Here is a 24819-nt window from a genome sequence, read left to right as displayed (position 1 = left end):
TTTTTTTGCTTATGTGGTGCTGAGGAATCGAACCCATGGCCTCATGCATGCAAGGCAAGCACTCTACTACTGAGCCACCTTCCCAGCCCCTGAAATTCAAGTTTTTGTTTCTGTCCTTTTTGCTTGTGTCCTTGTTAGCAGGATTAGATGGTATCTCAATATGTAGCCCCAGTTGTGCTGGAATTCCTGATTCTTTACTACCCTAGAAAAACTACACCACATTCAAGCCACATTTTCTGAAGCATCAAGTATTCAGTATCCCATGTTACCTGCATAAACTATACCAGGTCCTGTTTAATCTGTGGTTTGAAAATGCCCTGGCTACTCAGGAGGCTGAGATCTGAGGATTGCAGTTCAGAGCCAACCCAGGCATGAAAGTCCTTGAAACACTCATCTCCAGTTAGCCACCAGAAAACCGGAAGTGATGCTGTGGGTCAAGTGGTAGAGCGCTAGCCTTAAGCTTTAGAGCACAGGGACAGCACCCAAGTCAAGTTCAAGTCCCATAACTGACCAAAAAAAAGAAAATTCATACTTAATTGGCAATTTCATAAAAGATGTCCAGGATTTGATCTGTACCAAAGGATAGTACCTGCATATTAATCTTTTTAATATGTGCATGTGTAGTGTATTTCAGACAGCATTCTACTCTGGTAGTGGAAACCTGTAGTTAATAAAGCTATGTTCTGATAGTGCCCTTAATTCCTGCTTGTATCTGTCAATGTATCATACTGCCAATTTTGCAGGTTGTGACCAAGCAATTCTGAAGTAATACAGACTAGAATGTCCCAGCATGCTGTGGGGTCCTTACCATGTATTTTCCAATAACCTGATGAACAGAATTTTAGAGATGTACAATCTGCATCATAGTGGGTGGTTAAATGGTTACCTGGGATGTAGCCAGTTGAGAAGTAGTGGCTTGTGCTATGAATCTGTTTTATGGTAGCTTGAGTTGTTTTACATTTTGCCACAACCCCAGAACAACCTCAGGTGGTAAATGATTACATAAGAAAAAGAATTTAAAATTTCTTCCAAAACAACGAAGTAGTGTTGGCATTATCATAGAGCCAGTGTCATTGGCTCCTAAAGGTTTTGCAGTGTGTGATCTTGAAGACATCTCTTTTTTTTTTTTTTGTCCGGTTGTGGGGCCTGAACTCTGGGCCTGCGCGCTGTCCCTCAGCTCTTCAGCTCAAGGCTAGCACTCTACCACTTGAGCCATAGCGCCACTTCCGGCTTTTTCCTTTTTGCTTATGTGGTGCTGGGGAATCGAACCCAGGGCATCAGGCATGCAAGGCAAGCGCTCTACCACTGAGCCACCTTCCCAGCCCCTTGAAGACATCTTCTACCTTTGAGTATACCTTCAAGAGACCAATAATAGCACCAAATTACAAAGTTAAATTGACACCGCTGGTATGGAAGGTACCAAGTACCTCAAAATTTCTATTGTGAAATGTACCAAACCTACTTATTAGTACATCCTTTAAATTTACAGCAGCTTTGGTAAAGCTGAATAACAAGAGACAGAACGAGAAGCAAAAACTTCTTTTTATTATAGTACAAGGGCTGTGACCGATGGGAAGGTGTAGATGTAGCAGGCAACTACTGCCCTGGTTAGCATCGTATGCCCATTCCGATAGCCATGAATGTGCCAAAGGTGCCGCCACTCTGCATCATGGTTTTCCCAATGCCGCCCATCAGCTCCCGGCCCCGCATTCCAATCCTGAGGAGGAAACCAAGATGGGGCCATATGGGAACAAAATTACAGGAGGAGTATCAAGTTTGCCACTCTATAATCTGTGCATGTAATGATGAGCAATACTACTAAAGTCTGGCAAGCCTTTTTTCTCATTTGTCTTAGCTGGTCCTGATCTCTGGGACAGGTAATGAGAAGAAAAGGATCCATCAAGGTCCTGAAGGACATTTTGATGAACTGCCATTTGAAGGAGGCAGAAACAGTGGAAAATGCATAGGAAAACCAGGTGGATTTTTAATTTATTTTTTGTTGGTCATGGGTCTTGAACTCAGCCTGGGAGCTGCCCCTCAGCTCTTCAGTGCAAGGAGAGCACCCTACCACTTGAGCCACAGTGCCACTTCCAGTTTTTCGGTGGTTTATTGGGGATAAGAGTTTCATGGACTTTCCTGCCTGGGCTGGCTTTGAACCATGATCCTCAGATCTCAGCCTCCTGAGTAGGATTACAGGCGTGAGCCACCAGCCCCTGGCTTATAAATTTTGTGGTACTAGACTTTTTAGGTGTTCTACCAATTGAGCCATGCCCTCAGATCAGAAAAAGTTTTTTCTTGGTGCCAGTCCTGGAGCTTGAACTTAGGGTCTGGGTGCTCTCCTTGAGCTTTTTTACTCAAGGTTAGTACTCTACCACTTCAGTCACAGCTTTACTATTCTGGCTCTTTAGGGGTCAATTGGAAAGGGAAGGATTTTTCTGCCTGGGCTGTCTTTGAACTGTGATCCTCAGATCTCAGCGTCCTGAAAAGCTAGGAGCCACTGGCACCAAGCAGAAAACCAGTTTGTGTGATTGGCTTTTTTCTGTGCTTGTGCTGGGTGGGGGTGGGGGGTGGGGAAGGCTTGAACTCAGGGCCTGGGTGCTGTCCCTGATTTTTTGTTAAAACTAGTGCTCTACCACTTAAGCCATAGCTCCATTTCCAGCTCTTTTGTTTAGTTGGAGTTTAAGAGTCTCACATACATTACTGCCTGTGCTGACTTCAAATCTTGATCCTCACATTTTGAACCTCTTGAGCAACTTAGGAGATACATGACCTACCGACAGCCAGCTCTATGGTTGCTTTTGCTTCCAGGATATATGTGATTCAATTAGATACTTGCCCTTTTATGGTGGGGGTAGGGGTGTGTAATTCTAGTGCTTGAACAGGGGGCCTGGGCAGTGTCTCTGAGCTTTTTTTGTTCAATGTTAGCACTCTACCACTTGAGCCACAGCTCCTCTTCTGACTTTCTGGCACTTCATTGGAGATAAGAGTCTCATGGACTTTCCTTCCTGGGCTAGGTTTTAATTGCGATCTTGAGAGCTCAGCCTCCTGAATATGATTACAATTGTGAGACACTCAGCTCAACTTGCCTTTATTTTTGAAGCAAGGGTCTTAACTATATATCATTCAGGCCACTCTCTTAACTCCTTTGGTAGTCCAGGTTGGCCTCAAATTTGATATTCTCCTGCTTTCCTCTCCAGAGTGCTAGTATTACAGATGTGTCCCACCATGCTGCTTTGTCTGCCATTTATCTTTTCAAAGGTATTATTAGATTAGTTATTTAGAGCTCAGGATCTGGGTACCATCCTATAACTTTTTTGTTCAAGGAACAGCACAATAACTTGACCCACATGTCGAAGTCTGGCTTCACGGTAGTAAATTGCAGATTAGATTCTCATGGATTTTCCTGCCAGAGTTGGCTTCAAACTGTTATCCTCACATTTTAGCCTCCCGAATACTTAGGATTTCAGGCATGAACCACAGGCTCCCGGATGATGACACTGATTTTCGGGGTTGAATCTGGGTTCAAAACCCAGCTCTGCAATTTATACAATGTGTCATATGTAAATAGAGAGCACGGTATTTACAGAAAAAAAAATTTTTTTTGGTCGGTTCTGGGGCTTGAACTCTCGGCCTGGGCTCTGTCCCTCAGCTCTTCAGGTCAAGGCACTTGAGCTACACCGCCACTTCCGGTTTTCGAGTGGTTTATTGGAGATAAGAGTTTCACGGACTCTCCTGCCTGGGCTGGCTTTGAACAGTGATCCTCAGATCTCAGCCTCCTGCGTAACTAAGATTACAGGCATGAGCCACCGGCGCCCGGCCAGAAATGTTTTCATAACAATTGTTAGTACTTAAAGTAAGTGCTAGTTAAATAGCAGTTTACAACTTGGAACACTTCAAATGTGAGATGACCCTGAGAAAAATTTTTCCTGTTTCTTCTTTTGTCTCTTTGGAGACCCGTTCTCCGCTTTGTAACGCAAACTAGTACCTCCAATCATCCCGCTTTAGGATTACAGGTGAAATTAACGGATTGCAGCCACCATGCCAGGTTTCAGAGGGGTTTACCTGCTTTGTACCAACATCCTGTTTCTAGAATAGTAGAAACAGCTGAACTGATTTGTTTCATTATATGCAGTTGGAAGTAAAAATGACAGCTGCAACAGTGAGTAGTTACGAGGACTTACTGCGTGGATTCCTTGCAAAACAAGTCGGTCTGATTCTTAACAAATGTGGAGGTAGGTGTTACCACCGCCGTGGCTTTACACTTGAAATCCAGCCTCCGACTTGCGTAAAGTCACCCAACTAGTAGAAGGGTCAAAAGCCATGTTGACTCTAGAGCCGCAGATTCTTAAGCACCGCAATCCCAGGCCTAAAAGTAGTTCGCCAGTGGGTTTGCCTCAGGCCGAAGTGGGAAGCAGCTTTGGGAAGTCCCACCCAAAGATCACCCCCACTGCAGCCCTCACCTGAGACAGGAAAAGGTGCCAAAGAGCGCTCCGGCCGCCATGCCCACGGCGCAGCCCATAACAAAGCCCATCTTCACGCGGTCGAAGCAGCTGGGCTGCGACTGCCCGTAGGGACCCACGGCCACCGGCATCTGCGGGGAGCGAGGGAAAGGGAAGTGAGGGCCCACCAGCCAACCTCGGGTTCGGGCTGGGTGCGGAGCGGGCCCAAGGATTCGGGGAAATCAGGAAGGATATCGGCCTGTGGCCCGACCCCACCCCCTGCTTCGCATTCGAGACCCGTCGCCGCGCGGCGCAGCCGCAGCCGCCGCCGCCGCCGCCGCCGCCGCCGCCGCCGAGCGCGGGGCACCCACCCATCTCACCTCGCTCTGGGCCTCGGTCGCTCGGCTCCACGTCTCACACGGAAAGCAAGGCGGAGCACACTCGGGGCCCGAGGAATTACTTCCGGGGCGCGAGGCGGTTACTTCCGGAGCCTGAGCCCGACGATCGTCGCTTCTTCAGGTGGTGGGTTCTGCGGCCTGGGAACATGCTGCTTCGAACCGCATGGAGGCGGGCAGCTCCGGCTGTGGCCGCCGTGCAGGGGCTGAGGCCTGCGGACCCCACCCGGGGACTGCGCCTGCGCGGTACGTTCCCAGCCCCTTTCTGCCACCCTCGCTGCAGACGCGGACCTTTCCTCTGCCTCAGCGTCCGGCCCTCCACGCCCCCAGAGCCCGGGGTCTCCTCTGCCTGACTGGTCCCCGACAGCTGTTACTAGTCTGTGGTCCAGGTCCCATCCAGTCAGGAGGCGTGGAAGGAGATCTCGGGTTTTTTCCACCTCTGCTTTCCTAGTTAGCTTTGTCTCTGAGAGCCCTCCTTTACTGCCTTCGGGTGCACATTGTCACCAGCGTCCCCCGGCCAAGACCCCTGAGCTCCTTTTACACCTGCTTGGGAGTCTCTTGTTTTTCTGCTCTTGCCTTGAGACTCGACCCCAACGTCCCTTAAACTTCTCATCTCATCTCTATCCAGCTTTGAGCTGCTGTCTCCGATGACCTGTGGGCCATAGTTGCATCATTTTTTACTCGGCCACTCCACTTGATTGATTGGTTGGTTGGTTAATTGATTGATTGATGATTGACTTGTCAGTTGTAGATCATGCCCCCCAGTCTACTAGTCCCTCAGACACAGCTGCTGCCCCTGAGACAGAGTCAGTTCTGCGACCTCTCTATATGGATGTGCAAGCTACGACTCCTTTGGTAAGAATGGAGGGGCAGCTTTCCCCAGGCAGTTTATAGGATGTTGAAGACCAGTTTATAGGAAGTTGAAGAAACAAAAATATTCCAAAAAAGAGTCTGTGGGGCTGGGAAGGTAGCTCAGTGGTAGAGTGCTTGCCTTGCATGCATGAGGCCCCGTGTTTGATTCCTCAGCACCATAAAAGCAGAAAAAGCCAGAAGTGGTGCTATGATTCAAGTGGTAGAGAGCTAGCCTTGAGCTGAAGAAGTGAGGGACAGCTCCCAGGCCCAGAGTTCAGGCTCCATAACCGACCAAAAAAAAAAAAAAAGAAAGAAAAGGAAAAGAGTCTCTGGTCTCTGTAGAAGTCAGTTGAGTGTGCTAGCAAGAGGGCAAGAACATTCTACTAAAAGTAGGGAAGTTTATGTTTTAGTTTACTGGAACTGAACCTTACTCCATACTAGCTCTTGATCTTGATCTTGTTTAAATCACTTTTAGTATGCCGGCACTGTATAGTAGTAGTAAAAGCCTGGCCTCTAGAATTAGCTGGGCTGGCACTTGGTAACTATATGAACTTGATCGAGTATTAAATGGATTAAAAAATATAAAAACCTGGAGCTGGGAAGGTGGCTCAGTGGTAGAATGCTTTCCTTGCATGCATGAGGCCCTGGGTTCAATTCCTCGACACCATATAAGCAGAAAAAGCCAGAAGTGGCACTGTGGCTCAAGTGGTAGAGCGCTAGCCTTAAGCTGAAGAGCTGAGGGATAGCGCCCAGGCCTAGAGTTCAGGCCCATGACTGACCAAAAAAAATATATATATATATAGAAACCTAGCAACTGATAGATATTGTTTTATTACTATTGTTGTTTGTGAAGTCTGAACCCAGGGCCTTGTACCTGCTAAGCACACACTCTACCACTGAGCTATACCCCTAGACTCCCTATTCCTAATCTACTATTAACTCACGTTTTCACCACTGTGTGAGAAATGATATTTGCGCAGGCCCTCCTGAATCACATTGCCTAGCAGGAATAGAAAGAACAGTAGAAACAGTTGTCAGAACAACACAATGTTTATCAGGTACCTGAGGGATTAGTAGAAGAATATGATTGCAGATGGTTTGGGAATGGAAGTACATTAGGCTGATAGTAGTTAGTTCCTGAGGGTAGTTTAAAGCCTAACCTTGTCAGAGTTGGGAGTGTGTTGAGGCAGGGTTGGCAGGTATGGGGAGAGGGAGTGAGGTCTGACTTGACCTATAGCACAAGGAGACTGATGCACTTTGATCTGCTCAGGACCCTCGGGTACTGGATGCCATGCTCCCTTACCTCATCCATTACTATGGGAATCCACACTCCCGGACTCATGCTTACGGCTGGGAAAGTGAGGCGGCTATGGAACGTGCTCGAGAGGTTAGTGCAGAACAGTGTTGGAGGCTCGGACAACAGAGGTTTAATGGCCTGTGCAGGGATTCTTTTTGGTAGGAGGCGTGCAGAGTGGAGATGGATATGGTTTTGAGGGGGGTGTGTGTATGCCAGTTGTGGGGCTTGAACTCAGGGCCTGTGTGTTGTCCCTTAGCTTTGCCCTTAGGGCTGGCAGTCTACCACTTGAGCCACAGATTCACTGCCAGCTTTTTGCTGGTTAATTGGAAATAAGGTCTCAAGGATTTGTCTGCCAAAAGCTTGTTTCAAACTGCAATCCTCAGATCTTAAGACTTCTGAAATAGATTTATAGAGGTGGGTTACTAGGCATTTGGCTTCTATAAAGGGTGAATTAAGTTAAATAGCATATTTACATGCATTAAAAACCCGTATCCAGGCTAGGAATGTGGCTTAGTGGTAGAATGCTTGCCCAGCATGTATGAAGCCCTGGGTTTGACTCCTCAGTACCACATAAACAGAAAAGGCCAGAAGTGATACCCTGGCTCAAGTGTTAAAAGTACTAGCCTTGAGCAAAAGAAGCTCAGGGACAGTGCCCAGTCTCTGAGTTCAGGACTGGCAATAAATAAATAAATACATATGCATATATATATATATACACACTGAAACAAACTCCAAAGATAGGGAAATAAAGGACTTTCTTAAATTTGTTTTTTCTTGGGGCTGGGAAGGTGGCTCAGTAGTAGAGCGCTTGCCTTGCATGCCTGAGGCCCTGGGTTCGATTCCTCAGCACCACATAAGAAAAACAAGCCGGAAGTGGCGCTGTGGCTCAAGTGGTAGAGCGCTAGCCTTGAGCTGAAGAGCTGAGGGACAGGGCCCAGGCCCAGAGTTCAGGCCCCACGACCGGACCAAAAAAAAAAAAAAAAAAAAAATTGTTTTTTCTTTTTTTGATGACTATTCTTTTTTTTTTTTTTTTGTCATGGGGCTTGAACTCTGGATTTGGGCACTATCCCTCACCTCTTCAACTGAAGGAGAGTGCTCAACAGCTTGAGTCACAGCGCCACTTCTAGTCTTCTGGTGATTTACTGGAGATGAGCCTCATGGACTTCCTGCCCAGGCTGGCTTTGAACTGTGATCCTCAGATCTCAGCCTCCTGAGTAGCTAGGATTACAGGAATGAGCCACCGGCACCCAGCTTTCTGATGACTATTCTTTACCTTATATACAGTGTATTCATGTGCGCATCTGTGGGAGGGTGGGGGAGGACACAGAATCATCTGGAAAAGGATGGAACAGTGCAGCAGTGGAGCATACTAGCTGCGACATTGATTAAAATGAATTGCGCAACTAATGGGTGGAGATGGGAGGGAGGGAATGGGAGAGAAAGAGGGAACCAATGATACTGTGTGAAAGGAAATGTACTTATTACCTGATGCATATAAAGGAAATCCCATTGTATATCACCTCTAAAACAATAAATCAAATTAGAAAAAAATATATAATAACATCCTACACATATGATCCTAGCCAGACCTAGTAGATGCAGAGTATCTTCATGGGCAATTGGAATGCAGTGAGCTCTTCTTTCTGCAGAGATCTACCCCAGTTGTTTGCAGCTCCTTTCTTGCCTGGGGAATTAATCTTATGTATCTTTATTTCTTAACTTACAGCAAGTAGCTTCTCTGATTGGAGCTGATCCTCGTGAGATCATTTTCACTAGTGGAGCTACTGAATCCAATAATATAGCAATTAAGGTAAGGGATGGGAGCTGGGAGTAGATCTTAGTGATAGAGTTCTTATATTGTATGAGTAAAGCCTTGAGATCCATCCAGCATAATAAAGAAAGAAAGAAAGAAAGAACTTTATAAATGGGATTGATGTCATTGCTAACTCTGAGTATGCTTTTTTCATGATTACCAATTTTTAGGGTGTAGCCAGGTTCTACAGGTCAAGGAAAAAGCACCTGATCACCACCCAGACAGAACACAAATGTGTTTTGGATTCCTGTCGTTCACTGGAAGCTGAAGGCTTTCGAGTCACCTACCTCCCAGTGCAGAAAACTGGAATCATCAACTTAAAGGTAGGAAGGACTCTTGGAAAAGAAACAAAATGGAGAAGTCTGGCTTCTGTCTATCTCTTCAGCTTCACCTGGGGCTTGAAGGTTGACATAGTGGTATGGATAGAGTGTAGACAAATAGAATGTGCAGATATTATGTTCTCCATAGGCTTAAATGCACACTGTTCTGTTCACCAAAGGAATTGTTTCTCAGTTTGGTGGGTGTTTCCTGGTTTGTATAAGAGCTGTTGGGTGGGGGGACGGGGAGGGGGAGTGGGCGGGTGCTGGCAAGGTAGGTCAGTGGTAAAGGTTCAGCTCTAGCCTTAGGCAATAGCAGCTCAGAGACAGTGCCCAGGCCCTGAGTCCAAGCCCCACAACCAGCAGGAAAAAAAAAAAAAAAGCTGGGTATGTGTGCAGGAAGTCAGGGATTCATACTCCATCACTACTAATGGCTGGACATGGTAGTGGACTCCTGACATCCTCTATGTGGAAAAACACACGCAGAGATCTTATTTTATTTTTTTGTTGGTCGTGGGGCTTGAATTCTGGGCCTGGGCACTGTGCTTCAGCTCTTCAGCTCAAGGCGAGCACTCTACCACTTGAGCTACAGCACCACTTCCGGTTTTCTGGTGGTTTATTGGAGATAGGAGTCTCACAGTCTTTCCTGCCCGGGCTGGCTTTGAACCGTAATCCTCAGATCTCAGCCTCCTGTGTAGCTAGGATTACAGGTGTGAGCCACCAGCCCCCGGCTACACACAGAGATCTAAGGATGATAGTTCAAAACCAACCCAGCAGACAAATCTGAGACACTCTTATCTCCAATTAGCCAGGAAAACAAAAACAAAAACAAAAACAACTAAAGGGGCTGGGAAGGTGGCTCAGTGGTAGAGCACTTGCCTTGCATGCATGAGGCCCTGGGTTCAATTCCTCAGCACAACATAAGCAAAAAGAAAAAAGCCAGAAGTGGCACTGTGGCTCAAGTGGTAGAGCGCTAGCCTTGAGCTGAAGAGCTGAGGGACAGCTCCCAGGCCTAGAGTTCAGGCCCCATGACCGGGCCCAGAAAAAAAACAAAAACAAAAAAACAACTAAAAACCAAAAACAAAGATGTAGCTCAAGTGGTAGAGTGCCAGTTCTGAGCAAGAAAGCTGAGTGATAGTGAAAGGCCCTGAGTTCAAGTCCCAGTACAAGCACAAACACACACACATATACACACTTTCTCTGTTTCTCTTTCCCTCTCACATACACACACACACACACACACACACACACACACACACACACACACACACACACACACACACACACACACACACACACACACACACACACACACACACACACACACACACAAAGAAAAATGCTGATGGAATTTGGAAATAGAAAAATGACCCCTCCCCCCCCAAAAAAGAAAAATGAAACCTTTTGAAATTATTTTAGAAGGGAAATAAGGGAGACTGATTATAGGGGGCTGAGTTTGATCAGGATACATTGTATGAAGGAATAGAAATCTTACAATTATACAACTAATTAATAAGTTAATAAATAAAATAGTTTTTAAAAATAGGTGGGAGGCGACTAAGCTGGGCAGGATGCATGCCTGTAATGTTTGCTATTCAGGAGTCTGAGACCTGAGGCTCATACTTCAAAGCAGCTTAAGCAAGAAAGTCTGGGAGACTCTTATGTCCCATTAGTTACCAAAAAAAACTAGAAGTGGAGCTTTGGCTCTCTCTACTGGTAGGAGTCTAGCCTTGAGCAAAAAAAGAATTAATATATAACACCCAGACACTGAGTTCAAGCCCCAGGACTGGCACAAAAAGAAAAAATGGGGGCTGGGAAGGTGGCTCAGTGGTAGAGCGCTTGCCTTGCATGCCTGAGGCCGTGGGTTCAATTTCTGAGCACCACATAAGCAAAAAAAAAAAAGCCAGAAGTGGCGCTGTGGCTCAAGTGGTAGAGCGCTAGCCTTGAGCTGAAGAGCTGAGGGACAGCGCCCAGGCCCAGAGTTCAGGCCCCACGACCAGACCCAAAAAAAAAAAAGAAAGAAAAAGAAAAAATGGGGGGAGGGGTGGAAACTAGTAGAATGGCTTAAGTAATACAATATCTGCCAAGGAAGTTCAAAGCTCTGAGTTCAAATCCTAGTGCTGCAAAAACCAACCCAAAAGAGCCTAGAGAGTCATCAAACTGTTTTCTGGAAGTTAAAAAAAAAAAAAAAATGTGTTTCAGCCGGGCGCTGGTGGCTCTCGCCTATACTCCTAGCTACTCAGAAGGCTGATATCTGAGGATCATGGTTCAAAGCCAGCTGGGGCAGGAAAGTACATGAGACTCTTATCTCCAATAAACTACCCAAAAAGCCAGAAGTGGAGTTGTGGCTCAAGTGATAAAGTGCTAGCCTGGAGAGGGGCAGAGGCAGGGGAGAAAGAAGCTCAGGAACAGTGCCCAGGCCCTGATTGCAGGCCCTAGAAGCAGCATACACACAAATAAGAAAAAACTAAAGTGTCTACCATGATGCTTATTTTGTTTAATTCCTATCAGTTAGTAAACAGTACTACCAAATATAAAAACTAAAAAAGAAATGACCCTACTATTTTACATTCTTATCAGCTATGTATGAATAACCTACTTTCTCTGCATTCTTACTACCATTTTAGGTTGTCACTTTCTTTTTTAAGTGTTGGGATTAAGTCTATGGGGTTTTTTTGTTTGTTTGTTTTGGTCAGTTGTGGGGCTTGAACTCTGGGCTTGGGTGCTGTCCATGTGCTCTTTAGCTCAAGGCGAGCACTCTACCACTTGAGCCACAGAGCCACTTCTGGTTTTCCAGTGGTTTATTGGAGATAAGAGTCTCATGGACTTTCCTCCCCCAGCTGGCTTTGAACCACGATCCTCAGATCTCAGCCTCCTGAGTAGCTAGGATTACAGGTGAGAGCCACCAGTGCCTGGCATGTCTGTGGTTTTATATATGCTGGCAAATACTCTCCCTGTGACTTACAGCCTAGTCCCCTGCTATTTTAACTATTCAGTAAAAGGCCTCTTTTCAGCAGTAAAGTTGCCTGTATTCTGGTTTCTTCCTCTTTTTAGGAACTAGAGGCTGCCATTCAGCCAGATACTAGCCTGGTCTCAGTTATGACTGTGAATAATGAGATTGGAGTGAAACAGCCAATTGCTGAAATAGGTAGGTATCATGAGTTAATTCTGACCCTGGGGTTCATCTTCAGGAGCAGGGGTAGACGGGTTTTCTAACCTGTATGATGATGATACAGTGAGGAAATTAAGGGGAGGATTGCTAAACTACCTTTTTCTTTGACATGAGTGGCACAGCCAGTATTTGAACCCAGGTCTAGTGCCCTTTATGTTCTTGTCTTTTGATTAAAATTAATTTCAAAAACTGTAAAACAATAAAAAGTCCTTTATCAGCCAGGCACTTGTGGGCTCATGTCTGTAATCCTAGCTACTCAGGAGGCTGAGATCTGAGGATCAGGGTTAAAGCCAGCCCAGGCAGGAAAGTCCATGAGACTCTTATCTTAAATAAACCACTAGAAAACTGGAAGTGGCGCTGTGGCTGAAAGTGATTAGTCTTGAGCAAAAGTGCTCAGTGACAGTGCCCACACTGACAAAAAGAAAAAAAAAGACCTTTATCATTCTACTTCTCATTTAGAACTTTTCCTTATTATCTTCACTCTTTATGGATTATTACCCAAAGATCTGTTACTCTTTCCTTCTTTTAAGTCAGAATGTGACATATTGAAAGACCAGTGTTAATGATGTAGTAAGAAGATTATGCATCAGAATATTTATTTGGTGCTTTGTCCTTGATGGTTGTGGAGCTTGAACTCTGGGCCTGGATGCTGTCTCTGAGCTCTTAAGCTCATAGCTAGTGTTCTACCACTTGAGCCACAGCACCACTTCTGGTTTTCTGGTGGTTATTTAGAGATAAAGTCTCACGGTCTTTCCTGCCCAGGCTGGCTTTGTACCTCGATCCTCAGATCTCAACCTCCTAAGTAGCTAGGATTACAGGCATGAGCTACTGACATTTGACTTGCCCTTGATCTTTTAAAAGCTGAGAGGGAAAGGTACGGAAAGGTGGGGGGGTTGAGGGGGCGGGTAGGGAGGTATGGATAAGGAGTGGATAAGGATTAGGGATGAAGGAAGACAGGAAATGGGAGAAGATTTGCCATATATTAACCAAGTCATTTACTATGGATACAGACAATGGATCCATTATGGGACCACTGCCAGGTTACTTCCCAATACTGTGCTATATGTCTTCTCTGTTGTTTTCTCAGGACAGATATGCAGTTCCAGAAAGGTATATTTCCATACTGATGCAGCCCAAGCTGTTGGCAAAATCCCAGTTGATGTCAATGACATGAAAATTGATCTCATGAGCATTAGTGGTCACAAAATCTATGGGCCTAAAGGTACTTAGCTCCTCTTAGATTTCCTCTTCTTTGAGTTTCTGTGACATTCAGATGCCTGCATTCTCAGAACTTTGCTTTCTATAGGCTCATATATATCTTGGTGTTTGTTTCTAGAAGTCTTGATAATTTGTATCCTCTTAGTTTCTCTCTTTGTTTTTGTTTATTTGTTTATTTTCAGTAATGGGACTTGAACTCAGAGCCTGAGCACTGTCCCTGAACTCTTGCTCAAGGCTAGCATTCTACCACTTTGAGCCACAGTGCCACTTCCAGTTTTCTGGTACTTAATTGGAGATAAAGCTAGGATTACAGATGTGACCCACCAGTGCCCAGCTTGTTTTTGTTTTTGTTTTTGTGCCAGTCCTAGGGCTTGGGCCCTGTCCCTGAGCTTTTTAAAAAAAATTTACCTGGGTGCTGTCCCTGAGCTCTTCAGCTCAAGTTGAGCACTCTACCACTTGAGCCACAGCGCCACTTCCAGTGTTCTGGTGATTAATTAGAGATAAGAGCCGCATGGACTTTCCTGCCCAGGCTGGCTTTGAACTCAGATTCTCAAATCTCAGCCTCCTTAGAAACTAGGATTACAGATGTGAGCCACTGGCTCCCTGCCTGTCCCTGAGCTTTTGTGCTCAAGGTTAGGGCTCTATCAATTGAGCCACAGCTCCACTTCCAGCTTTTTTGGGAGTTCATTGGAGATGAGTCTCACAGACTTTCCTGCCAGGGTGACTTGAAACTCAAATCTTAGCTTCCTGAGTAGCTGGGATTACAGATATGAGTCACTGGCACCCAGCTGTACATTCATCGTTTTGGTTTTTTTTTTGTTCTTTTTTTTTTTTCCAATCGAGAGGTTTCAACTCAGGGCCTGGGCACTGTCCCTGAGCTTCTTTTGTTCAAGGCTGGCACTCTACCACTTGAACCACAGTGCCACCTCTAGCTTTTTCTGTTATGTAGTACTGAAGAATAGAACACAGGCTTCATGGTAATGCTAGGTAGGCACTCTACCTCTAAAGCCACATTCTAAGCCCTATAATGTACATCTTTTCTTTTTTTTTTAACTTTTTTTTTTTTGTCCGTTGTGGGACTTGAACTCTGGGTTGGCCTGGGCACTGTCCCTGCACTCTTCAGCTCAAGTGCTTTACCATTGAGCCACAGAGACACTTCTGATTTTCTTTTTTTTTTTTGGGTCCGGTCGAGGGGCCTGAACTCTGGGCCTGAGCGCTGTCCCTCAGCTCTTCAGCTCAAGGCTAGCACTCTACCACTTGAGCCACAGCGCCACTTCCGGCTTTTTTCTTTTTGCTTATGCGGTGCTCAGGAATTGAACCCAGGGCCTCAGGCATGCAAGGCAAGCGCTCTACCACTGAGCCAACTTCCCAGCCCACACTTCTGATTTTCTTGTGGTTAATTGGAGGTAAGAGTCTCACTGACACTCACAGACATTACTGCCCAAGCTGACTTTGAACCGCAATCCTCAGATCTCAGCCTCCTGAGTTGCTAGGACTACAGGCATGAGCCACCAGTGCCTGGCTTAAGCATTCATTTTTTTGTGACAGGGTTAAAATGGGGCAACCCCCCCATACATACATACATATATATATATATATGTATATATATATATATATATATATGTATATATATATATGTATATATACATATATATACACACACACATATATACATATATACATATATATGTGTGTATATATATATATATATAGAGAGAGAGAGAGAGAGAGAGAGAAAGAGAGAGAGAGAAACATTTCCTGTTCTCCATGCTCCATGCATGAAATGGGAGCTAAAGACTCTCTTGGAGCCAGGCACCAGTGGCTCACGCCTGTAATCCTAGCTACTCAGGAGGCTGAGATCTGAGGATCGCAGTTCAAAGCCAGCCTTGGCAGGAATGTCTGTGAGACTCTTATCTTCAATTAACCACTAGAAAACTGGAAGTGGCACTGTGGCTCAAGTGGTAGAGCACTTGCCTTGGGCTGAAGAGCAGAGGCAGCTCCCAAGCCCAGAGTTCAAGCCCCATGACCAACAACAACAACAAAAAAAGACACCACTTTCTTTCCTTCTTTTTTTTTTTTTTGTTGGTCGTGGGGCTTGAACTCTGGGCCTGGGCACTGTCCCTCAGCTCTTCAGCTCAAGGCGATCGCTCTACCACTTGAGCTACAGCGCCACTTCTGGTTTTCTGGTGGTTTATTTGAGATAGGAGTCTCACAGTCTCTCCTGCCCGGGCTGGCTTTGAACCGCGATCCTCAGATCTCAGCCTCCTGAGTAGCTAGGATTACTGGCGTGAGCCACCAGCGCCCGGCCCTTCTTTTTTTTCTTTTGTCGGTTGTGAGGCCTGAACTCTGGGCCTGGGCGCTGTCCCTCAGCTCTTCAGCTCAAGGCTAGTGCTCTACCACTTGAGTCACAGCGCCACTTCTGGCTTTTTCTGCTTATGTGGTGCTGAGGAATCAAATCCAGGGCCTCATGCAAGCACTCTACCACTGAACCACCTTCCCAGCCCCTCTCTCAGCTTTCTTTTATTCAACTTAGGCAGAAAATTTAAAATGCTATTTTGATTCTTTGGCAAGTGGTATCTTGTATTATCTGTGTTTCTCGTTTTTAACAAACTTTGCTTCCTAGGAGTTGGTGCCATCTACATCCGCCGCCGGCCCCGAGTTCGTGTGGAAGCACTGCAGAGTGGAGGGGGGCAGGAGCGGGGTATGCGGTCTGGGACAGTGCCCACACCCTTGGTGGTGGGACTAGGGGCTGCATGTGAGGTGGCACAGCAAGAGATGGAGGTATGGGGAAAGCAATTCCCTTCCATACTTCTTACCCTATGCCCAAGTTTCTTCTTTAGTGGCATTTCAACAAGGCTCAGTCAGATCTCTATTGGAAGAGGAGGTTTAAGAAAAGCCTGCTGCTGGGCACCAGTGGCTTATGCCTGTAATCCTAACTCCTCAGGAGGCTAAGATCCAGAGGATCACAGTTTGAAGCCAGTCTGGGCAGAAAAGACTGAGATTTCATTTCCAAAATAACCAGCAAAAAATCAAGCTAGGATTGTGACTCAAGTGGTAGAGCTGCAGCCAAGCAAGCTAGCTGAGCAAGCATGAGGGCTTGAGCCCTATTACTGCTAAAAAGAAAAAGAAAGGAAGAGAGAAAGAAGAAAAAAGAGAAAGAAAAAACAAAGAAGTAAAGAAAGAAAAGAAAAGAGAAAAAATCTTGACCTATCCAGATGCTGCTGGCTCCTTGTCCTGAGGGAGGTGTCAGGGCTTCTAAAACCTATACTCTGTTAGTAGTCATCACCTCATTTGTTTCTGGGTTGTTGCCACCTTGTGTTTAGTTAGTAAGCACACCAGACACTATTCAATTTTGGAGATGCAGTGGTCTTCACCAGAAATATATGATGGTGTTGGGGTCTGATTCCTGGGTAGAAGAGAAGAACTTTTTAAACTATTTGTTTCCAAGATGGTTGGTCCTCCCTTCCTTCTCCTTAGTATGACCACAAGCGGATCTCAAAGTTATCAGAGCGGCTGATAGAGAAGATAATGAAGAGCCTTCCAGATGTAGTGATGAATGGGGACCCTGAACAGCATTACCCAGGTATTGACATGCCCTCTCAACCTGCATTCTGGAATAGGCTGAGACTTTGAGTCCACTCTCATATGTTTCTCTTCTCTAGGCTGTATCAACCTCTCCTTTGCATATGTGGAAGGAGAGAGTCTGCTGATGGCACTCAAGGATGTTGCTTTATCCTCAGGGAGGTGAGCCCAACAGATAGCCAGAGACTGTGGTGGAGATGATTAGTCTGGCTTCTTAGTACTGAAGAGGTTAAGTTACTAAGACTACTGTTATGGAGAAGACAGATACAAGAGGTCATTTTTTTTTTGCCAGTCCTGGGGCCTGAACTCTAGGCCTGGGTGCTATCCCTCAGCTCATCAGCTCTTTAGCTCAAGACTAGTGCTCTTACCATCTGAGCCACAGGGCCACTTCCAGCTTTTTCTGTTTATGTGGTGCTCAGGAATCGAACTCAGGGCCTCATGCATACAAAGCAAGCACTCTACCACTGAGCCACCTTCCCAGCCCCATGTTTCCAGCTTTTTCTGAGTAGTTTATTGGAGATAAGAGTCTTAAGGCTAAGTCTTGGTTCAGAGCCAGCCTAGGCAGGAAACTCCGTGAGACTCTTATCTCCAATTAACCACCAGAAAACCAGAAGTGGCATTGTGGCTCAAGTGGTGGAGTGCTCTCCTTGAGGTGAAGAACTAAGGGACAGCACCCAGGCCCAGAGTTCAAGACCCATGATGACAAAAAAAAAAAAAAAAAAAGTCTTGGGCTGGGAAGGTGGCTCAGTGGTAGAGCGCTTGCCTTCCCTGCATGAGGCCCTAGGTTCAATTCCTCAGCACCATATAAACAGAAAAAGCCGGAAGTGGTACGTGACTCAAATGGTAGAGCGCTAGCCTTGAGCTCAAGAGCTGAGGGACAACACCCAGGCCCAGAGTTCAAGATCCACAACCAACCAAAAAAAAAAAAAAATCTTAAGGCTTTTCTGCTTGGCTGGCATCAAACTGCAATCCTCAGATTTCAGCCTCCTGAGTAGCTAGGATTATAGGCCTGAGCCACCAGCGCAGGCTCTAAAAGTCTTGATTCATGGGAAAAGTTATCTTTTTCCTGTCAAGACACAGCCCAAGCTCACCTTAGAAGGGCTTCCTTGCAGAATTTATTTTATTTTATTTTGGTCATGAGGCTTCAACTAGGGCCTGGATACTGTCCTTGAGCTTTTGTGCTCAAGGCTAGTGCTCTACCACTTCAAGCCACAGTACACTTCCATTTTTCTAGTGATTAATTGGAGATAAGAGTCTCTCAGACTTTCCTGCCTGGGCTGGCTTTGAACTGCAATTTTTAGAGCTCAGTTTCCTGAGTCACTAGGATTACAGGCATGAGCCACTGGTACCCAGCTTCTTGGGGAAAATTTGATCCTTTTTGTGGTCCCAAAAGTTGTATCTATTCTAAAGTCATGCTAGGAGTTCTGTTGCCCTCTTCCCACCAAGGGTTTAGTTGTGCTCTGGACTCATACACATAATCTCTTCTGTGCTGGGGAATGAAGACAGAGTTCTTTGCTCCCTCTTTTTTTTTTTTTTTTTTTTGCCGGTCCTGGGGCCTGAACTCTTGGCATGGGCGCTGTCCCTCAGTTCAAGGCTCAAAAGGCAGAGCACCATTTCCTGCTTTTAATGCTTATGTGGTGCTGAGGAATTGAACCCAGGGCTTCATGAATGTAAGGCAAGTACTCTACCACTGAGCCAACTTCCCAGCACACCCCCCCCCCTTTTTTTTTTGTCAGTCATGGGACTTGAACTCTGGGCCTAGACGTTGTCCTTGAGTTTTCCAGCTCAAGGCAAGCACTCTACCACTTGAGCAACAGTGCTACTTCCAGTTTTCCTGTAGTTAATTGGAGATAAGAATCTCCCAGACTTTCCTACCTGGGCTGGCTTTGAACCTTGATTCTCAGATCTCAGCTTCCTGAGTTGTTAGGATTACAGGCGTTACTCACTGACCTGGCTTGATGCTTCTTTGTGTGAGATGAAAACATGGGGTATTATATGACTTGGTGGTATTATTCCTCAAGGAAGTTATCCACATAAGGGTTAGAGGAGGTAGGTGCACATCTTAGAATGTACAGGGCAGTATCAGGTCCTTTGGCCCTGGAAAATTAGATCTCTTTTGTTCCAGTGGTATAACTGAAGGTCACTGTCAGAAAAGAGGAAGACTGGGGGTGGGAGTGATGTTCTGGCTGAAATCAGGTGTTGCTGATGAACTGAGAAAGGCTGGTGTCTCTCTTCTCAGTGCCTGCACCTCTGCCTCCCTGGAGCCTTCATATGTCCTTAGAGCAATTGGCACTGATGAGGATCTAGCACATTCTTCTATCAGGTCAGTGAGTTCAGCGCAACGTTTTTCTTCCCAACTCCCCCCCACCCTCTCTTGCAACTTTTTTTTAGTATATATTAGCTATCCAGAGGGATTCATTGTGACATTTCCATGCTTACATACAAGATACTCCAATTAGTTACCTCCTTTCCTCTCCTTTAACTCCCTCTCTCCTTCCTAATACAATTCAGTAGTTTTCACCACTGTTCTATTTTCATATATGTTGACAGTCTGTTATAATCATATTCATCTTTTACCCTCCTTAGCCCAAGCACCCTCCCTTTCTTTTTGAGATAATGTCTCCCTATGTAACAAGCTGACCTTGCGCCAAAATCTCCCTAAGCCTCCCAAGTGCTAGGATTATGGGTGTGCTACACCACACTTTTTGAGCTGCATCATGGTTTTTTTGTTTGTTTGTTTGTTTTTTTGTCGGTTGTGGGGCTTGAACTCTGGGCCTGGGTGCTGTCCCTGCACTATTCAGCTCAAGGTGAGCACTCTACCACTTGAGCCACAGTGCCACTTCTGGTTTTCTGAGTGGTTTATTGGAGATTAGAGTCTCACAGACTGCTGCAGACTGGCTTTGAACCATGATCCTTAGATTTCAGCCTCCTGAGTAGCTAGGATTACAGGCATGAGCCACTGGCGCCCAGCTGACATGCAACATTTCTTAGAAATATCCTTTCTTTTTCCTTTGATTTTTTTTTAAATTTTTATTATTTATTTATTTATTTAGGGTCTGGTCGTGGGGCCTGAACTCTGGGCCTATGCGCTGTCTCTCAGATCTTCAGCTCAAGGCTAGTGCTCTACCACTTGAGCCACAGCGCCACTTCCAGGTTTTTTTTTTCTTTTTGCTTATGTGGTGCTGAGGAATCGAACCCAGGAATCGAACTCAGGCATGCAAGATAAGTTCTCTACCACTGAGCCACCTTCCCAGCCCCTTTCCTTTGATTTTTGAGATTGAACCTAGTGCCTCATGCATTGCTAGGCAAACACTATACACTATACTACCAGCCCTAAAGACATTGCCTTTTTAGAATTTTCTTTTTTCTTTTCATTTTTTTCTTTTTTTTTCTTTTTGTTTCTAGTACTGGAGTTTGAACTCAGGGCTTGAGCACTGTCTTTTAGCTTTTCCAGTCTAGCCTGGTGCTATATCACTTGCATTAGTGCTCCACTTCTGGCTTTTTTTTTTTTTTTTTGGTGGTTAATTGGAGATAAGAACCTTACATACTTTCCACTTTCTTTTTTTTTTTTTTTTTTTTTTTTTTTTTTTTTTTTTTTTTTGGTATATTTTATTTTATTTTTTTTTTTTTAATTTTAAATTGTATTTTATTTTATTTGAGAACATACTGTACAAAGGGGCTACAATTACATGGGCAGGATAATGGATACATTTCTTACCAAGCATTGCAGCCTCCACTTTCCACTTTCTTGCCCAGGCTGGGTTCAAGCTGTGATCCTCAGATCACAGCCTCTTGAGTAGTAGCTAGGATTACAGGAATTAGCCACTGGTACCCAGCTGGCATTACCTTTATTGTTCATCTTCTGTTTCATTTTTTTTTTCTGTTTTTCTCTATCTATTCTGTTTTCTTTTTTTTTTTTTTCGTGCCAATCCTGGAGCTTGAACTCAGGCAGGCACTGTCCCTGAGCTTCTTTTTGCTCAAGGCTAACACTCTACTACTTGAACCACAGCTTCTGGCTTGTTTTTTTGTTTTTGTTTTTCTGTTTATGTGGTACTGAAGAATGGAACCCAGGGCTTCATGCATGCTAGGCAAGCACTCTACCACTGAGCCACCTTCCCAGTCTCCCCATTTTTCTTTTGTTGTTTTATTTTTGTTTTGGTGAGGAATTGAATCAAAGTCCTTGCATGTGCTAAGTTTGTGCTCTACCACTGAAATGTACTCATAGTCCTTTCTTCTCTGTTCTTTATTTTTTTGGTGAAAGTTTTCAGTACAGAGTTTCTGAGACTTTACTGAGTATCACCTGGCAAGTTCATGAAAGATGATAATTTCGGAGTCCCCTTTCTCAGCCATTCTGCTTCAGTCTGTCTGCAGGAGTAGTAAGAAAGTTCTCAGGTGATTCTAATATCTTCACCTAGAGAACATGTTATGAAAAACTCTGTCCTAGACAAGTAGGACCCTGTTCTCTCCTTGAATATCCTCAGTGAGTATTAAATAAGAACACTGCCCCAATGCCAGCTCTGACAGAGTTCTTCTGTGCCTCTTCAGGTTTGGGATTGGCCGCTTTACTACAGAGGAGGAAGTGGACTACACTGTGGAGAAATGTATTCAACATGTGAAGCGTCTTAGAGAAATGAGGTGTGCACAGATAAATCAGACTTTTTGGGAGAAATTGTAGTGCTTACTCTTCCTTGTCTTTAGACTGTGTGTTCACACTTTCAGAGACCAAAGAACTAAGCTGGGCACTGGTGGCTCATGCCTGTAAACCTAGCTACTCAGGAGGCTACCCAGGCCCTGAGTTCAAGCCTCAGTAACTCCCACTCCCATCCCTACCCCCAACTGAAATAGGTTTTAGCCTGGTGACCAAACCACATATGTTGTAGCTCTTAGTTCAGGAGCTGAAACTTGGTGCTTGAACCAGTGAAGAGTATTGGTTCCCCCAGGAAGACTGTCTTAGAAATGGGATGAAAATTTCAAGAATAAACTATACCTGATGAAATCTATTGTCTTAGGGTCTCCTTGATCTGAGGTACCTAGTTATTCCTGTTTGTCAGTGGAGGCTAGAACAAGGACTTTCAGCAGTTGGGAAAGATTTAATTATTTATTTTCTTTTTATTGTTATCATTATTAAGCTGTTGTAAAAAGGGGTTATAATTCCATAAGTCAGGTTATGAGTACAATGCTTCTTGACAGTGTCACCCCTTTTTTAACTCTCTCCCATAGGGGTGCACAAGGGCAAAAGTTAGAGAAGAAAGTAAGTCATTGCTCAGGGCCTTAGAGCCAATATTGTCTGTTTCCTATATAAGTCTTCACTCATTCAATGTCTCTTCTCTTTGGCAGCCCTCTGTGGGAGATGGTGCAGGATGGCATTGACCTCAAGAGCATCAAGTGGACTCAGCATTAGAAGTCTTTATGCTGGCTTGTCCTTCCTGCCTTATTGACCCATGAACAGCTTGGACCTTGCTAAACCCAGTGGATGCTCCATATTCAACCAATAGACTTCAACCAGTAGACTTCAGCACAGCGTACTTTCAAGTCAACCCATTTGTAGGGGCTGACTCCATTTTTCTTCAGCAGTCCTCTGATCATACAGGATATGGGCATTCTTATCCTGAAGCAGAAGATAAGCTTGCTATGATATTGCTGTTGGTATACCTCTCCTTTGTGGGGAAAGCAAGAGGTACCGGAGGAAGGCTCTTTGTTCAGGGATTGTGTTTTTCTATGTGGACATTCAAATCATCACTTTCTGCTGTCGGCTGGACTGGCTCCTTCAGCAACAAACATTTTTTTTTTGTCGTTCAAAGGACATCTCTTTATATTGACAATAGTCCAACAACAAGTTTATTAGAAGGCTTGTCTCCTTTTTGTTCTTATCCTTCCCTTTTTTGTTTAACTTCTAGAGATACCAATATCTTATCTGTGATACCACTCATTCTAATAATTTATGTTTCTTTTCTGAAAATTTGTTTAACTTAAACACTGGAGAAATAAATTTACTTTCTTTCATTTACTGTGTGATTGTACCAGAGCCTGAGAAACAAGTTGCAGCCACCCTTGGGAAGATTACTCCATTTGATGTCTGTAAATTATTCAGCTTCAGATTTCTTCATTTAACAATTTTTTCAAGACCTGCCCTGACCCAGACTTGGTTCTGGGTATTGGAGTTATATTGTTTAATAAGGACCAAAAAGGATCCTACCTTCTTCAGTTTTCATACTAGTGAAAAGATGGAAAGTAATAATAAAGACTAATGTTGATTGTATTAAGTGTTATGAGAAAAATTATATTGAGAAAAAAACCAGGTAGAAGCTATGAAGCTGGGTGTTTGAACAAAGACCACCCAGTGAAGGACCAGCCAGTGATAGCTCGCCTAAGAAGGAGTGAGAAATAAGAGACCAAAAGAAAGAGCCTAGGGGCTGGAAAGGTGGCTCAGTGGTAGAGCACTTGCCTTGAATGCCAGAGGCCCTGGGTTCGATTCCTCAGCACCACATAAGAAAAATGCTGGAAGTGGCGCTGTAGCTCAAGTGGTAGAGTGCTAGCCTTGAGCTGAAGAGCTGAGGGACAGCACTCAGGCCCAGAGTTCAGGCCCCATGACCGGACCGAAAAAAAAAAAAAGAAAGAGCCTAGGGGTTGGGAAGATGGCTTAGTGGTAGAGAGCTTGCCTAGCATTCATGAAGCCCTGGTTTGGATTTCTCAGTACCATACACAGAAAAAGCCCGAAGTGGTGCTGTGGCTCAAGTGATAGAACGCTATCACTAGCCTTGAGCAGAGAGAGGCTCAGGAAAAGCATCCAGGCCCTGTGTTGAAGCCCCAGGACTGGCTGGGAAGGTGGCTCAGTTGTAGAGTGCTTGCCTACCATTCATGAAGCCTTGGCTTCAATTTCTCACACAGAAAAAGGCAGAAGTGGTGCTGTGTCTCAAGTTGTAGAACACCAGGGCTGGGAAGTTGGCTCAGAGGTAGAGTGCTTGCCTCGCATGCATGAGGCCCTGGGTTTGATTCCTCAGCACCATGTACACAGAAGAAGCCAGAAATGGTACTGTGGCTCAAGTGGTAGAGCACTAGCCTTGAGCTGAAGAGCTGAGGGACAGTGCCCAGGCCCACAGTTCAAGCCCCACAACGGACAAAAACAAACAAACAAACAAAATACCTGATAACATACCTTGTATTTGAGAATTCATTTCTGGTAGCTAATAGCAGGTTTGGTTTGGTTTTGCTAGTCCTGGGGCTTGAATTCCAGGGCCTGGACACTGTCCCTGAGCTTTTGTGCTCAAGGCTAGCACTCTACCACTTTAGCTACAGAGCCAGTTCTGGTCTTTTCTATTTATGTGTTACTGAGGAATCAAACCCAGGATTTCATGCATGCTAGGCAAGCACTGCTACCATAAGCCACATCCTCAGCCCCTAATAGCAGTTTTAAAAAGGGAAAAAGGATGGGGATGTGGCTTAGTGGTAGAGTGCTTGTTTAGGATGCATGAAGCTCTGGGTTCAATTCCTCAGTAACACATAAACAAAAAAGGCTATAAGTGAGCTGGGTGAGCCAGTGGCTCACACCTGTAATCATAGCTACTCAGGAGGCTGAGATCTGAGGATCCTGGTTCAAAGTCAGCCTGGGCACGAAGTCCCTTATCTCCAATAAACCACTCAAAACCAGAAATGGTGCTGTGGCTCAAGTGGTAGAATGCTAGCCTTGAGTTGAAGAGCTGAGGGGCAACATCCAGGCCCATAGTTCAAGCCCCA

The 24819-nt window shown here is 45.1% G+C and overlaps 2 protein-coding genes across 2 annotated transcripts; one reads left to right on the top strand and one right to left on the bottom strand.

Moving 5' to 3' along the window:
- Positions 1-1524: 1524 nt before the first annotated feature.
- On the bottom strand, positions 1525-4929 carry Romo1 (reactive oxygen species modulator 1). The gene is made up of 3 exons (XM_070007167.1): positions 4820-4929; positions 4461-4591; positions 1525-1717 (listed from the first exon to the last, which is right to left on the bottom strand). The coding sequence occupies exons 2-3, from the start codon at positions 4589-4591 to the stop codon at positions 1609-1611; spliced, it is 240 nt and encodes a 79-aa protein (XP_069863268.1). The 5' UTR covers positions 4820-4929; the 3' UTR covers positions 1525-1608.
- A 35-nt stretch (positions 4930-4964) lies between these two features.
- On the top strand, positions 4965-23088 carry Nfs1 (NFS1 cysteine desulfurase). Its single transcript, XM_070007166.1, has 13 exons — positions 4965-5080; positions 5580-5689; positions 6957-7073; positions 8710-8793; positions 8967-9119; positions 12168-12261; positions 13373-13507; positions 16127-16284; positions 16981-17086; positions 17166-17247; positions 19325-19408; positions 21631-21720; positions 22423-23088. Exons 1-13 carry the CDS (start codon positions 4984-4986, stop codon positions 22484-22486), a joined length of 1374 nt encoding a protein of 457 aa, XP_069863267.1. The 5' UTR covers positions 4965-4983; the 3' UTR covers positions 22487-23088.
- Positions 23089-24819: the final 1731 nt, after the last annotated feature.

Source organism: Dipodomys merriami, unplaced genomic scaffold (genome assembly GCF_024711535.1).
Source record: "Dipodomys merriami isolate MVZ:Mamm:240054 unplaced genomic scaffold, mDipMer1.0.p SCAF_7, whole genome shotgun sequence".
Taxonomy (NCBI): Eukaryota; Metazoa; Chordata; class Mammalia; order Rodentia; family Heteromyidae; genus Dipodomys; species Dipodomys merriami.
The sequence above is the reverse complement of the archived record's forward strand: the minus strand, read 5'-3'. Positions and strand labels throughout refer to the sequence as shown.